This window comes from Montipora foliosa, chromosome 2 (assembly GCF_036669935.1).
Source record: "Montipora foliosa isolate CH-2021 chromosome 2, ASM3666993v2, whole genome shotgun sequence".
Lineage (NCBI taxonomy): Eukaryota > Metazoa > Cnidaria > Anthozoa > Scleractinia > Acroporidae > Montipora > Montipora foliosa.
Window position 1 is genome coordinate 8,540,996 of NC_090870.1, and position 17,500 is coordinate 8,558,495.

Genomic DNA, 17,500 nt, shown 5'->3' on the forward strand with positions numbered 1-17,500 from the left:
TGAAGCAGGTAAATCTTGAAGAGTTTACGCAACCATATTTGGAATATATGGCATTTCTTTTTGGGAATGTTCAAGTCCACAGAATTCATTTTCTTTATGTTGAGAAGTACTGTAAGACTGTTGACTCCATGGGGTTCCCCATTGACGAGTAAAATCATCTGGTGTTAGACAGAGCAAAATATTCTGGCTTTAGACAGAGTAAAATACCAAGTATGGCCGGTTTAGGGGTGAAAGGGTTAATTAAAGTGCGATCATTACTTTGACTTTCTTTCTTCATTTGAACCAAAACAAAGTGACTAATCATCACCTCCACCATTGCTATACAATGGCTTTGGCTTTTAGAACAAAGTATCAAAGTTGAAGCTGGTGGTTCAAGGAGTAAACTTTGCAAAAGAGTTAGGTTAAAAATACTTTTATGGTATTTGAGTACTATTGTAGAACAAATTTGCATAATATTGTTAAAGTCATTAAATCAGTGAGAATCCAAACACGAGGATGCAGTTTGCTGAGGAGGGGTCTTTTTTTTAAACAACCATTAAAGGTAACAGAATCTTGTTTTCTGGATGTAGGCTAAAGAAATCTGACCCCTTAGGGGAACCATTTCTAAATTGACAAATGACTGGCATTTTACAATATTCATAAGTAAAAGCTACTTGCTCCCTTATCAAATTTTTCTACAGTTCCATTGTTACGAGTTCGAATGTTTTGAGGAAAGGTAGCTTGCAAACTAAACTGAACGCAGGGTTGTCGGAACAACAACAAGAAGATTTATTCCAAAAATGAACGTAGTTTCCACGAAGTAAAACTCTAAATAACACGTACTCGACAAACTTACACGGCCTCCGCCAACTTGAATGCACACAGCTTCTGTCACACTTGACTAAACACAGCCAACGCCAACTCTCTTCGCTTGTGAAAAACTAGTTAGAAAAACACTCCGCTTGGAATCGTCTACTTATATACTCTGACAATAAATTTCTAGAACTTTCCAAATTAGTAATCGATCTAATTATAGAAAGATTACAAAACACACCGATTTAGAAACGCTTACGTACAAACCTAAATATAAACAAACTACGAACTCTCGCGAAGGTTCGAGACAGTAACGCTTGTCACGCAATACTATTTTTCGTAACATCCATTCATTTTTCAGATTTATAGCCTTAAATGTACTGCAGCAACTCTGCCAGCTGTTTGGTCTCAGTATCATAAGCAGTACCCCCTTGGGGTAGTTTTTTCACTTCACCCCCATTGTTTAACCCTATCCAGGGACTAAAGCAAGGATGGAAATTGATTACAGCTTAAATAAATTGGACCACTTTTTTTACTTCTTACACTTACTGCATTCAACTTTAATTTATTCATCCTTTGAAATGGTAGGAATGCTTACTATTATTTACAGCAATTGCTAAAAATTCATTGCATCTAATGTTGAAATATTTTTTACATATGAGTCTTAAGTATGAGTCAATGAGTCATGAGTCAATGAGTTAGTGCAGTTACCCCAACCCATAAAATGAAAGCTAAAATTTCAGAGAGTGCTTAGGCCTAATCACTGAAACCAGGGCTTAGGCTTGATCAATAAATTATTGCTATATTGACTGTGAGTCTCATTGACTCATGACTCATTGACTAATTGACTCATAAATCATGGGACCTCTTTACATATGGAAAGGTAACAGGAGTTATTTCTGTGAAGTCTTATCCAGAAAACTGCAACATAGGATTATGTCCCTTTCAAATGTAGCTTTGTATGCTTTTGCTCAATGTCTTTGAACGATCATTACGGAAATATGAAGTTATGGTTTTTCTAAAAGTTAAATATAATGCAAGGGGATTAAAATTATTAAAGTAGCTGTGTTGCAACCAAAGTCCACAAAGAGAGGTTAGATAATTTGTTGTACTGGAAGTACTTAGTAGGCCGGCGTGAAATTTGTGAAAAGTTTTGGAGGGTGGCACTGAATCACCTTCAACAAGTTTTCTAAACTTTGAAAACACCTAATTTTATATCCTCCTGCTGTTTTATTGCTGGAAGATAAAATCAACTCCTGATTAAGTATTTTTGTTGTCACACTAACCCACTACAATGTGGTGAAAGCGTATTATTAGCTGTAGTAATATTTTGTTACAGTAAAATTCTCCCTGCTAGTAAGCTGGACTTCTGAATCAAATATTGTTGTTTTGGCTATTCAGAGTTAACCTAATCTATGTTTATTTCTATAATTTGGAGGAAAGCAAACAATTGGCATTTTGCTTGTAACAACTATAACAAAATATAATTGCAACTAAAAGGTTTCCTTCTAGTGTACCCATTATGAGATGCTATGACATGGTTATTATTACTGCTAAATTCACTTTAAAATTTATTTTTGAACGACTGAAATACATTTCTTAATTTTCCCGTCGGTCTTAATAAATTTTCCTCTATGGACCACTTGAATGGCAATTTTAACAACTTAATTTTGAAAAAAAATGCTAAAATCTTAACATTTTCTGTTAGATGCGGGACCCCGCGGAAACAGTGTGTAACTATTTAGTTGGAAGAGAAACCATTTGGAAATTTAGTGGTATCTTTTTTGTTCCACTTTTGAAAAGATAAACACATGAATTGAAATCAAGATGGTAATCCATTAGCTGGTAAGCTCCACAAACGAATTTCCACTCGAACATTAGCAACCGAGACTCGCGTTGACCTTGAAATTTTTAAAGAAATTTCCCTCGTAGCCCTGTTGGCTTAAAAGAGAATCTCGCTGGCATAGAAACGCACTATGCAGTCAACATTCGTTCGTTTTACTGGCCTGAAAAAGGGTCTTTCGTCGACGGAGACCTAATAAAATTGATCTAATAAACACCGAGTGGCAGCCATGTTTGATTTGAGGTATTGAAGTCACATGACAAGGCCTCGACCAATCAGACATTTTTCGCCAGTGAAAGCACTTCCAACATTGTTGGGGCTGCGCACGCGCATCACATATGGGTCTCCATGGACAAAGCAACGCATTAAGAACGGTGCCTACTAATTCAAAGATAGTTTTACTCCGGTTTATGATTATGCAGAAAATGAAGATCTTAACAAGTGTTATTAAAATCCAAAAAGAAAATTGGGGGTAACCACGAATTTTTTCAAAGATAATTGATGAATAATATTTGTAAAAAGCTTTAAAATACAAAGCAACGTACGGCGTTCTTTCTCAAATTGAAGCTTCATTACCTGTCAATAATTCATGGTTACCCCCAATTTTCTTTTTGGATATCAAGAGTACTTACTAAGATCTACTTACTCCGGATAGTTTTAAACCGCGCAAAAATATCACTGTATTAGTAAGCATCACCGATAGGAAACCCGAGTATCTCGAGATGCGCAGAACGTATGCGCAATAACAAAAGTAGGCACTGTCCTTAACATGTTGAAAACCAGATGGCAGGCGAATTTTGTAAGTTTACAAAAGTCTTATGGGTCGTATCCTTTCCATAATACACTGCACATCCTTACATTGTCAGTGGGAGTTGTGTGTGTCCATTTGCACACAACTGCCAACACCATCCAACATCTGCAGAACCAACAACTCCACTGTTGGGAGTTGTTGCTTTATAAGCAAAATGATCACCTGTCGTAACATTTCACCTTCCCAAGAACAAGTGAAATACACTTACCCACTGAAAGGCGTCCTACCAACTTACCAATAATTTCTAATTGCCATCCAAAGGAAGGAGTCGAAACCTCCTCCGGCCATTGGTATTATTAACTGCCACCCAACGAGAAATCCAATAACAGATAAGCACAACACGCAGGTAGACAACCCTTTGAGAGAAAAAACTTTGAATGGATTGTGAGGCCACTTTTAAGGGTCGATACTATGCTTAGTAATTAAGCCTTTCATCACAAATAACACCCGAATTTTCATCTAGATTAATTAAAATTACACGAAACCCAGTACATGGTCAGCGGTCAACTTGAAAAAAAAACAGCTGACCTCGATGAGACCTAAACTTGACCCCGTGATATGGTCACGTAATACTTGTCAGCGGATACCTTGTTTTGACAAGGGTCAATAGGCCAGAATATGGATGTCTAATACACCTTATTCCAAAATGGCCGCCATTTAGATATTCTTTTGTTTTCATTCAAATTAGACCTTGATGCCTCGTTCAAGGCAAAATATTCTTTTGAATTTTCAGCTCAAGAACGAGGCATCAAGGGCTAATTTGAATAAAAACAAAAGAATATTTAAATGACGGCCATTTTGGAATAAGGTCTATATCAAAGATGTACTTTGTAAACTACAATAGCTGGAGCCCGCGATACATAGAGGGGTAGACGGTCGTAAAGTCGTACGGTTACCAAAACACAGATGGGTTGCGATATTTTCTTACTAATGGTGCTCTGCGGAGCTCCACTAAAAGGTTTTTTAATGTATTTTTATATAGAACGCTTAGATACATAAAATTCTGGATGATTTGGCCGAGCATTCTGATAAGGAAGTGGCGAGTATTGCACGCTGCTTATGATCTTAATCTGAGATTTTTTTCCTTTGCTTGCAAATAAAAAAATTATAACAATCAACAGTACCTGCAAGGACAACGACTACTTAAAAAAAACCGGAAATGGCAACGTGGATAGTCCATAAGCAAATCTGCCCAAACAACGAAAGTTTTTAGCGGCGGCGCATTTTATGAGGGACTTCACAGTGTAAGACGGTGACGTCGACGAAAGCATTACCTCAAAATATAACTTTGCACTATCTTAAGTCTTTCGAGGTTTTTCCACTTCGTTCACGCAGTTTACGTCGTACAATGTTAGCGAAGTATTCGAAATATAAATTAGTACGAGCGGTTTCAAATCAAAAACAGAGAATGAAAGCGGACTCTCTATTACGTGCTCACGTTGTCGTCAAAACCTCAAATTAGGGAACTTAAAGCAACGACAAAGGCGACGGCAACGAGAACGTCACAAAATTTGCATATTTAGTACGCAAAAAACAATAGCTTTGCACGCCCTGTACGTGCGTTTTTCACTTTTGTCCATTTCTCAAGTTTGCCGTCGTCTGCAAAACATGGGAGTTTAAGAAACGACGAAGGCTACGGCAACGACAACGCCAAAAAGCAGTAATATTATTGGTTAAAAGAAACATAATGATCGGGCTGCACGTGCGGCACGCATTTTTGAACATTTCTCTCCCGCACCCGTCAAAAAATTACTACGGGAAATGACAAAATTAAGGCCTGGCCAAACGCTCCCAACATTTCAATGCAACATCTTGCAACATTAGGGAGTTTAAGAAACGACAACGGCTACGGCTACGGCAACGGCAACGACAACGACAACAAGAAGTGATATTATTGGTTAAAAGAGGAAGAAATAATCGTGTCGCACGTGCGGCACGCATTTTTAAAAATTTCTCTCCCGTACTCGTCAAAACTACTACGTGAAATTACCAAATTTGAGGTTTTGAGGACAACGTGGACAAACTACAGTGAATCTTTCAGTCTCGCTCTTCACTTCAAATCCGTCCGTACCAATCCAGTTATAGGATACTTCGCACATATTGTATCATATAAACAAGACTGAATAATCCCGAAATACTTAGAATAGCTCAAACGTATATTTTGAAGTGACGTTTTCGTCCCCGTAGCCGTCGTGGTTTCTTAAACTCCCTATTGTTGCATGATGTTGCGGCATGTGGTGAATGGACTGGCAAAACGCACGCAACATTTTCAACGTTTTCAACACAACATGTCGTTTTTAATTAAATTTGATCCAAGATGTTGCGTTGAAATGTTGCGAGCGTTTGGCCAGGCCTAGGGTTTTGACTGACAACAACGTGGACAAACTACAGTGAATCTTTCAGTCTCAGTCTTTACTTCCAATCCGTCCGTACCAACCCAGTTATAGGACACTTCGCCCATATATACATCTTATTCGCTGTTTTAACATATAATACGCGCGGATATTTTGCGAGTTGCGTAGTATTTTTCCGAGCCCCGCAGGGGCGAGGAAAAATACGAGCAATGAGCAAAATGTCCACGAGTATTATATGTTAAACCATCGAATAAGAGATTTATTATTCCACTACGAAAAGGTGTTATTTTGATTCAATTTTATCTGGTAAGAGTGTTTCTAAAAAATTCATCATCTGTTCTTCAGGGCGCTTGCGAACGATATTAACAGCACAGAAAGCCAGCCAAATGTCCTTTATTTGATTGTATAAACGAAATGACGAGAGACAAGCGATGACAAGCTAAATTCTCAGACTTTGCATCACGTTGAAAACAGTTTCTTTCATTGAAAAAGTGCCGTTCCGTCCGTATTTGCTCTGTTCTAAACCGGTCAAACCGGGACACTACAGTGTATTGCCGTCTCATATTTTGCGCGTCCTCTTGACCATATATGGTAAAATGGCGTAATAGTGGAATAATAAATACCTCTTACTAACCGAGTTCGAGGTCCGTACTGTAAGTTACGGACCGAGTTTTTTCCCGTTGATTTATGGGAAGGGAATACGCCAGTCATAATTGATGAGTTGATAATTGCAGTGATAGGGCAAACCAAGACGTCAATGCACTTCTTTACAAGGACTGTAGGTATCGGGTCCAAGCTGCACAAACCCACAAAGCAATAACTCTAATGCACCAAAACAAAAGCTCTGCATGCCCTGCACGTGCATTTTTCATTTTGATGCATTTGTTTGCCGTCCTCGTCCTGACAACGATGTGAATTGACTAAATTTTAGGTACGGTAGCTATTAGGTGCGGTTACACTCACCATGGTAAATGCTATTTCCCATGGTAAATTATCCCACGGTGCCTCACACTTGGGTTTTAGTACACAGTGTTAACTAGGGGTCACACGTTACGAAGATTACCGAGGTAAAACGAAATCTCACGCAATTCATTGGCGGGAAATTTAATCACAACTTCATCAGCATAGCGATTGGCTCTTGTACCTCGGGCATCAAAACACCCTTCCAAATTCCCACGTTAAATGTCATGGGCGCTTCCACTGATCTTTTTGACGTATCCATGGATATTTAACACGGGAAATTTACCTCGGGAAGCGTCGGTCACACTACTAAATACAGTTTCCCGTTGTAAAAAGGCAATTTACCACGGTAAAAGTGCCCCGTGTAACCGCACCTATTATATACTAAACAGAATATCGCATTTCTGATAGGCCATTTCAGAAACGTGAGAGGAATGGGACGAGTTTGGTTGTTTTCCGTTTGTTTAAAAAACTAAGACATTCAAATGAAAGATCAACCAAGTTTGAGAGTCTTTACCAAGAATAGATGTATTTAGAGGAGGAAAATGGTGAAATAATATATCTTCAAATATCATCTAAAATAGAGAGTTTGTATGGAATGGGTAGACAGGCCAACAAATTATAAGGGTTTGTATGGGATTTTGCAACTTTTGCAAGTCTCCCATTTGGCCAATTTTCCGTAGAAAACTCTCAAACTTGGCTGGATAGCTTTTCATTTGGTAACATTTCAGTTGAAGAGTTTAGACTTTCAATCTAAGCAAGTATGAGAAACTCGTCCCAGTCCTCTCACGTTTCTGAAATGGCCTATTGGTTCGGCAATCACGAATGCATAAAAAGGTTGTAGAGTGCCATAAAGGTTATAAAGTGCAATGCGAAAGTTGCTGTGGAAACTCAACGATGGAGTAATTTTGTTGAGAATGTCATGAATAGGATATCCTATGAACATATTGTCCTTTAACCTCTGAATAATTAGCATAGGTTACCACATGATTTCGAGCGCAATTTGGAATAAATAAACACGAGTAAAGTTTGTTGGTCTTCGAATAAATTTACCCGTGCTTATTTATTCCAAATTGCATGGGAAAATCACGTGATTACTTATTCATAATGTCCATAAGAAAAATCCGAAATAGCATGATCGTAATTTATCACATACGGGGCAAAATAACTGAAGACGGAGGAATTATTTTTCTTAATCACGAGGGCACTTTAGGTAATCAAGAGGGCATGATTACTTGATCCTGATTGGTTAACGGTTGCTCAGCCTGAGGTTACAAGAGAATCTTTATCCAAATTAAAATAAGTCTTAAACGCTACTTCTTTTGACAGCAACGATTTACTTGCACTCACACAAAATATTAATACAATTCAGTGTTTTTAAAAACAGAAGTAACCGAATGAAAGCATGTTTGCTGTCTTCATCGAACCGATTGGTCAGCTAAGTTGACTGTCATTTGTCGCGGCATTGAACTGGCTTCTCGCAATAAGTTTGCCCTTTAAAGCCTGGTTTTCAATAGCGACGCAAGCACAGGCACAAGCATAAGAAGCTTAAACGAACGTCGACATAAGGATCAAAATCATCCACGAAATCCGCCATTTTGTTCAAATGCTCAGACACAGGAATCTGCAACGAGTGCTTTAAATTTGCCAGACGTTGCAAATTTTCTTATGCTTATCCTGCGTGTCGTTTTCACACGAAGCAAGCGAACGCAAGCATAAGCACAAGAACAAGGAAATGGAAAAAAAATGATCCCTGTGATTGTGCTTGTTTTTTTTTTTTTTTTTTTTTTTTTTTGGGGGGGGGGGGGGGGTTAACAAGGCGTATGATGGGATTTGCGAACGTAGAAAACATGATATTTACCCAAACAAAGATAAGCCACTTGAAATCCTGAATATTTCAATGTCGCAACCTAAAATTAGAAGAATATAAAGGGTTCAGTGTGAACGCGTCGAGGAATTGAACATTACGGTGATCTGTTGGTTCGTTTGTTTCGTGTTTCCAGATCGCACATGAAAATTGCATTTGTGAGAATATTAAGGTGATCACCTTCGCGATAAATTTAAACTTTGCTGAGGCATAACCTCTGCGATGCCGAAGCAATGCTCAACTAACTGAGCTATGAAGTCAAACACATGATCAAGTATCTATGTAAGAGACAACGAAAGGTTACGTTTCTACAAACGTTGGCCGTGTAGCCCTTATATTTTAAACAGAGTTTACTGAATAAAGTGTAATGTGAAGTGCTAGATTTCTATCCCGGAGATCTAACCCGAAGGTCGTGGGTTCAATTCCCACCCTGGTCAGAGTTTTTCTCTGCCCTTGTGTCGGCCCATTTCCATCAGTAGGGGCTAACGCTCACATGGTTCATATGGGATAGAAACCTAGCACTTCACATTACACTCTATTCAGTTAACTCTACGTAAGAGACAATTGCTTAAATTGCCTAGATACGTGCGAGAATCACTTCAATCGTTTATGATAACATCATGTTGATAAAAATAAGGATTGGCATTTAACACGAGCGATCCCTCGTGTGGTCAGTTGGTTACGGACCAATCAGGGGCTTTGTAGTTATCAAGCCCCATCTGATTGATCACTGTTTGGATAGAACTGTATAACAAATTTAGAAAATAACGGTAAACTGATGGGACAAGGCCAAAGGAGATAGATTGATACTTCTAAGACATGGACTTAAAAGTTTGTTCGGTTTAAGCTTTAACTTCGCTTCTAGCGATACGGACTTTCTCGGACAGAGGGTTTATGGAGGCCCCGAATTCAGTTCACATTTACAATTGTAATGATGGACATTCCCTTAGAATTCTCCTAGCGGGAAACAGCAGGGGTACGTTTCGAAATACAAATCAAACAGAGTTACTTACCGTGATAGATGGGGGAGCTTTACTGAAAAGAGCAAGCGGAAGAAATTGCTTGTCACCTCTCTGAAGACGTAGCAAATGTTCCCTAAAGAAGACAAAATGTGAAATAGATCGTGACAGGTTTCGAGACAGGGAGAGACAGGGTCCCACCAATGGGATATGCGAATGTGTCCGCAAAGAATGCAGGCGCACTCAATCAAAAGACATTCGCAGTATTGTCACGTTACAAATCTCAGGTCACGCACCCTTGAAATTGTGTGAGAGCTGGTTTTCTTCCAGAATTTCCCAGCACTCGCGACCAAAGGACCCCACGCTGCCTCAACGATGCAAACACGGAAGGCAGCGCTGGGACGTGTGGGCTTAGGGACTTGACACACCCAATTTCAAGCATAATAAAAGCATTTCGTAGACACTTATTCCGAGAAATTTTCCGTAAAAGGCCTTTCCGAGATTTCAGGGTCCTTTCCATCTTAAAATTGTCCGGTGGGATGCCTCAAATCATCCTCCGGGTCGTTTCAAGTCCCCGTGTCCCATGCCACCGAAAATACACATCGTCCCTGCTAAACAAATTTGAATGAAACAAACAACGAATCGATGAAATGTCGACTTTACCTGTACAATGAAAGCATGCCTGCCACCAGTACAACTGCATAAATCGCTGACAATACAACTGCGACAAAAATGGCCACTGGACAGGGAGAGGCAAGAAAGAAAGAATAACTATTACAACATGGATTTGAAATCCCCCTTTCAACAAACGCGATGTTATCAACCACTTTTTCTCTTCAATTGTGTCGCCATTTCTTACTTTTGGCATTGTTACGTTTCATGATTAGCGTTATTACAACCCAACAAAATTTTTCGGTTGTGACTACTCTATAAAGTCCCAATTCGTTACTATAGCAACCACACGCGGCAACATGAAAACAAAAATGGCAGATGGGGTTTTTTTCCACTTAAACTAAAAACGACTATAATTTAAAAGCAAATGTTAACAAATGATAGTTCAAACAAAAGGTGCTTAAACTTGAAGGCACGTTTTCGACAGCTAAATAAAAGATTTCATAAACCTTTCCTCGAGAATTGATAGAGAAACTATTGTGTGATCTACAAATCTCGCCTTATTTTCAGCCAACCAGAAGAACTATTAAACGCAAGCCTTTACTTGTGATCAGCACCCAAGTCTAAAGCCTGGTTTTCATTAGCGATGCAAGTACAAGTGATAGCATAAGAGCGCTTATTTCACTGTGAAAACGGGGTTGACGCAATAAGCACATTGACAAGCGCAAGCACAATGAATAATGATAAAAAATTGTTCCTTTTCTTTGTGCTTGCGCATATGTTTTCATCCGCTTGCGTTGTGTGAAAACGAAACACAGCATAAGCACAAGGAAATTTGCTACGTCTGACCAATTAAAGCACTCGTTCCAGATTCCCCGCGTCTGAGCATCTGAACAAAATGGCGGATGCCGTGGTTGATTTTGATGCTTATGTCGACGTTCGTTTTCACTGGCATAAGCTACTTATGCTTGCACTTGTGCTTGCGTTGCTAGTAAAAGCCAGGCTTTAGTGGAAGCCCTCACCGTTGCCTGTGATGAGTCGAATGATGCTCTGAAAGTTCTCAAAATTTCACGAGCCTTAAAACTTGAGGAAATCCATTCGTTACAAGAAACTATGATTCTAAATTGAGCGATGTTTTTCCTATAATACACCAACCAGAACTTCTCGATGAAATATTTATGTATGCAACCTGTCTTTAGTTACGAAAGACTTTCACTCAGCGACGAAAAACGTCCAACCCAACCGTCCCGCGTACAATGTTCCTTAAAATAAGTCCATTTGTGACTGTGCTGGGTCAAGACCGTAAAGTAATAGAGGAACACTTTTACCTAATTCACTCTTCCATATTTTGCTTCAAGGCTTAAATTTTGGGCATCGCTTTTTTTAAACAAATACCAAAACCACTGATAACCGTGTTTATTTTTCCAAGGAGACTTTTTTTTTCTTATTTGTATTGCGAACAAACGTCCTGAGAAAGTTCATTTAAAATTCAAACCAAATCAGGAATCAAAGATGATTGTAACTGAGAGAGATTGAGAAAGATCGCCTTGTCCAGTTCAACTCCATAGCCTAGGTGTCCAGTACTTCATGCAAATTGCCTGACTAGAGTAACACACTAGATCAACACCTTGGATATTTGCGCCACCTAAGTGCTGTGTTGGGAAAGGCAACTGATAATTACGCTTATACAAACCTGATTGGATAAGAAGAAATTGATCGATGTCAATCAATTTACTCAAGGCAACTAAGAAAGGGGAAGTCGCCCAATTTTTACGTAACCGTACCCATGTTACTCCAAGTTTAATATAACTGATGAGAATCTACAAAAAAAAAGTGAAAATCAAAACTGAGTTCTGATAACACCGCAAATCCTTTATTAAATCGGTTTTCACTTAAGTGTCAAAAGAATGCGTGTGGAAAAATCTCTCCTGACTTTAACCCAAAAAGAAACATAACCTAAAAAGCGCATTTTCCCACGTTTTCAGCGTTAAATGTACTTACTCCGAATTTTACTTCCAATTTTACTTGCGATGTGCGCGCGTTTTGTGACTGGACACCCTATTTTAAAGCCCTTTACTTTCTGCAACCATGTTCATTCTTTTTATTAGTTTAATGGTTGGGGACGGTTTTTTTCCTTCCATTGTCCTTTCCTTTAATTGTTCATAAGCAGCAGAAAACTCGAAAGACAAGCTAATTTGGTTGCTGTACACGTATTATGTAACTGTCAATGCAAATGCTTTGTTTACAGTGGAAGGGCACTTGGCTATCAAGCTAGTTCACAGGCACCCCACTTTTAATAATCTGAAAGAAACAATTCAAACTTGACAGAAACATGATTAAGAATCCCTAATGGAAGGAGGCAACCAGCTGGCGGCTATTTACAATGAGTTGAATCCGCGACAACCGGAAATAAATCCAAACCAGGGGCCCGTGTCTCGAATGTCCCGAAAACTTTTCGGGCTCGAGAAGCCATTTGTGAAACTTTTAACCACTTGTTTTGGAAATCCGATCTTTTAACATGTTTTCAAGGTAACAAAAAGAAAAATGACTGTGAAATTTGACGATTTAAATGCTTTCTATTCTTGAGACACAAAGGGAATTGTGACACCCAAAAATGACCCGTAACGTTTCGGGACTTTCGAGAGACGGGCCCCAGAGGTTAGAGCTGTATTTGAACCCGGGGAAACCGCATGCAAACCCAACGCGATAACCACTGGACCAAACCACCTCCTCCTAACGTATTACAATTCATTATCTCTTAATCTTGTAATCTAGTACGTTTTATATAGTATGTTTATACGTATAACTTTTCTTCTTCTTTTTTTCCTTCCAAAATGGTGTCAATAAAATTATTTGATTTGCTACAAGTCGCTAATCGGGAGTTATGGTTTACAGCAAATCGAGGACGAGGCTTATGAGAGGGAGAGAGGTTTTTTTTTTTGGGGGGGGGGGGGGGAAGGGGGTGGATTTACCGGTTTGGCTAAAAGCCTCCTCTGCAGGCTAACGTACTGAAAAATGCGGTATCACAATCACTTTAAGGCTACTTGAAATTTTAAGAACTCACCACATAAATTCCAACAAAGCTGATGAAATAAGTACAAACGACCCGAGTAGAATACTTGAACTCTACAAGAAAAGACGGAAAAATAAACGAAGAAAACGTCTTCTTTTTAATTCCCATTTCATCAATTTTAATTGACTGACAGGTGCCATAATTATGATATCAAGAATCCTGTTGTCACAATGTACCATCTAACACATGCCCAGTCACGGCAGTGAGTTCCGTCTAAAGGACAGGACGTGATTAACATTAAGAAATGCAACTTTATAAAAGAATCTTGACCTCTGGAATATTCCTTTTGGTAAAAACGTTTGCTAACAGAAGCACATGGATACTCTGAATGTTCAAAATGTTCTCTCCAAAGATGAACTATGGATTTTATGTGCTCTAATTAAAATTGATTTGATTGAGAACCTTGAGACAATAACAATAAAATGTTTATACTATTTAAAAAAATGCAAACATCCAGTACTGAGAAGCTTCATAGAACTGGTTTCAAACAGTGCCCGTATAGAGAAAAACTCTCTTGACAAAAGTTCTCTTGACAAATTTGTCTTGGTAGGCTTCCTTTCTTTCCAGTGAATAATTCACAATGTTGTTTTGGGGGTTCTGTTGGATGTCAAGATAAGCAATTCAGATGTAATGATAAGAAGGGTGTCATGCATTGTATTGTATCGTATGCATGACATGTGACACGTGAAATGAATTAACATGTAAGTGGCAAATATTTCCGTTAGTAATGTAATTTAATGTAGCATTAGTAGTATAAGTAATGTAATGTAGTGGAAATAAAAAAAATTGAAAGAAAAACAATAAAAATAATAATCATCGTCATTGCCATCGTCATCGTCATCGTCGACGTCGACATCGACGTCGTTGTCGCCGTCATCATCATCGTCACCTTCGCCGTCGTCTTCGTCGTCGTTGTCATCATCATCATCGTCGTCGTCGTCATCATCATCGTCACCTTCGTCGTCGTCGTCGACATCGTCGTCGTCATCATCATCATGGTCGTCGTCATCATTATCTTCACCTTCGTCGTCGCCGTCAACGTCGTAGTTGTCGTCGTCATCATCATATCATCGTCGTCGTCGTCGACGTAGTCATCATCATTGTCTTTATCTTTGACGTCACCATCTGATCATATTTGTTACTGTCTCGATCAACGTTATCATCATCAGCGGCATCATAATCGGTCCTAAGTAACGTTCACAAAGTCATCCTGAGATCTAAAAAAGTTATTAAAGGTTTAAAAACCTGGTTTCCATTTGTAAACTTTTCCTTCAAGTCTTCCTCTAAAGGACGCTTCTTCTATTTGCCTAAAAAGTAAATTCAAATGCCTTACTAAGATACGAAGACCGCTTTCATGCGGCGGATTTTGGTGAACAGGATATTGAACAGTCCCCCACCCCTCTCCCCCCCCCCCCCCCTTCAACCGTGTATCGAATTTGAATCGAGGTTGAATATTATAAGTTTAAACGCGTTTACACTTTGGTTCAACAACCATTCAACATTTCTTTTGTTTTCGCGAATGTTAAATGAAGTTGAAGCCGGTTGACCCTCTCTTTCAACATCCTTGGTACGCGCGTGCGCACTAACCGGTCTCCCAATGACGTATCCATAGTAACAACCACGGCTGTAGCCTGGGACTGAATACCGAGCCTCTCGTGAATCTTTGTTGAATCAAATGTTCCTCATGCTTGTGTCGAAACCGTTTGCCAACCCCAGCAGTCAATATCGTTTAACAAAATCGAATGGATGTTTAAGCCGTTTGCCCGGGACTTAAGGGGATTTTCACAGATCGCACTATTTTTAGACACGTTCTAAAATAAGATTTGGCTTGCACCAGTGACCATTCTCAATCCCATCGGTAATAATTTCTCGTGGGAGACTTGTAATTAGATTATAAGGTCTGGTTTCGCGGGAAAATCAATCTGAAAATAACTCGGTCTGTAAAAACGCCGTTCCACAAATACAATGAGGTCGTACGTTCCTAGCCATGGATCACTGATTGTGGAAGGCGAAATTCAACTGGAAATGAAACAAAAGTTTTAACGCAAACCTCCAACCCACAAAAAAAACTCTCCCGACGCCGCCATCTTGAATAATTGTGACGCGTTAGGGTTGGCCCAATAGGCCATTTCCAAGTTCATGTCTACCTCTTCTTCAAAGCGAGTCTAAGTGAGATTTTTTTGTAATAAAAATTAGTTTTCATACATATTTGAAGTAGAACTAATTGTCATCACAAAAACTTCTCACTTAGACTCGCTTTGAGGAGGAGGCAGACATGAACTCGGAAATGGCGTTATTACGTATACACAAACGCTATTTGCGTGTCAGAACCATTGGGGAACCCCAACACGTCACAATCATTCAAGATAGCTGCGCCTAGGAAATGTGAAAATTAGCGATTCTAAAATCCATTTTTCCTAATACAAACACCATTTTTTTTTAATTTCGAAAAAGAAATTGTTGCAATCATTATTTCCGTAGTTTAATGCAGTAAAAGTGAAGGTTCCCTTTCGATAACGATCGAAGACTACGCAAAAATCAAGTTTTGATCAACTTTATATCGACACTAAATTTCTGAAGTTTAAATAACTTCAGAAACGGCGAATTTTTTGGCCGTGATAACTGCAGGTCTTGGTGGTTATCCAAGGAGATATTTTGGACCATTTATTCATCGGCGAGACTTATCCTATCAACTGGTGTGGAAGACCCTTCGCTCCTAAGGTAAAAAAGAAAGAAAGAATATCTATACATACTCATTTTGTATGGGATCTAAAAGTTTCACCACGTATCTGTATTTATAAAATGTCATCCATTCGTTTTCTTCATCCTGTGAACAAAAAGGGCAAGTGAGTGATTTAGCAAGACCAGGGACTACAACTTAGTACGGAGGTAATAATACAATAATAATAATACAATCGTTAGGCTATTAGTCTCTCCCCCACGGGGCTTTTCAGGACTAATTTACAATACTTTGTGGGGGACTTAAGCCAGACTGCTTGTTACGCAGTTTACAATTGATTTTATGGAAGTGAAAGATGCCCCCGTCCAGATAAGGTTAGACCACAACACCGGGGACTACGTCCCCTACTCTTATCGAACAGTGAGTGAGTACTTTAACGTCCCATACTATTTAATTACCAACAAAGGTTATGAGACGGGACCTCCGGTTTACAGTCCTTATCAGAAAAGACTTGAAAGTCTAACCATTTGCAGATGTAATTACAAAGGCAGCACATTCTCCTCAGTTATTTAAGACCCTGAGTGTTGGTCCGGCCGGAGTCGAACTTACGACAGCCCGATGCTCAATCAACTGAGAGACCGGTGCGCGGTTGCGAGGTAAACATTGGTATTGAGGAAAACTAAGTGTACTAACACGCAATGCCGGTCAAATGGCCAATATTTGGTGCTGATCCATAGATTACGGACGGGATGTCCCGGGTTTCCTGCATGGCTGCCGATATGCCAGCCGTGGGTACCTTCAGCAAAAGATGCTTTTCAATCAACTGAAATTTCCGGAAACTTCGGTTAAAATTCAGAGAATCTGTACATTTCGGTTCGGTACAACCGGAACGTTAGGAACTACATTTGAAGGTGGTCAACATGGTTCCCGTTTGTCTCGTGCTAACCACAACGTCACATGAATCTCCCTTACTGGCACGTAACTTATGCGCACGCGCAGTGGCGTTGGTCGATAATTACCGTTAATCACCTGGGGCCCCGGCGTTTCTCGAAAGTCCCGATAACTTTTCGGGCCCGAAAGGCCATTTGTGAAACTACCATCCACTTGTTTTGAAAAGCCGATCCTTTTAACAAGTTTTCAAGGTAACAAAAAGCAAGCTGACTGTGAAGTTTGACGACTTAAATCCTCTCAGTTCTTGAGATACAGAGGGAATTGTGACACCCGAAAATGGCCCGTAAAGTTTCGGGACTTCGAGAAACGGGTCCCAGTTCCGGGTTGCTCAAACCATGGTTAGCGCTAACCAGCGTTAAATACCATGACGGTTAGCGCTAAGCAGGCTTCGAGCAACCCCGAGCTTTAAGATTATTAAGTGGCCGATTACAAGGCGAATTTCAGCCCGGCTTTCTGAACAAATGCCTCATTAAAATGATAGCGATTACATGAACAAAGCTTCAGCCAATTCCTCAAAGACTGAAAATTCCAGCCCTATTTGAGGAAACCGAGCTGAAATTTTCAGCCCGATCAAAAGGGCTGAAAAATCCAGGTAATG

The 17,500-nt window shown here is 39.5% G+C and overlaps 1 protein-coding gene across 1 annotated transcript in view; it reads right to left on the bottom strand.

Moving 5' to 3' along the window:
- LOC137992326 (stimulated by retinoic acid gene 6 protein-like) overlaps positions 1–17,500 on the bottom strand; it is a 47,230-nt gene that overhangs the window by 10,094 nt on the left and 19,636 nt on the right. The window contains exons 8-15 of the mRNA XM_068837606.1: positions 16,025–16,098; positions 14,517–14,578; positions 13,263–13,324; positions 11,892–12,018; positions 10,250–10,325; positions 9,641–9,722; positions 8,622–8,670; positions 3,682–3,802 (exon numbers count right to left, since the gene is read on the bottom strand). Coding sequence (XP_068693707.1) covers positions 3,682–3,802; positions 8,622–8,670; positions 9,641–9,722; positions 10,250–10,325; positions 11,892–12,018; positions 13,263–13,324; positions 14,517–14,578; positions 16,025–16,098 — 653 coding nt within the window. The remainder of the gene's footprint in view (positions 1–3,681; positions 3,803–8,621; positions 8,671–9,640; positions 9,723–10,249; positions 10,326–11,891; positions 12,019–13,262; positions 13,325–14,516; positions 14,579–16,024; positions 16,099–17,500) is intronic.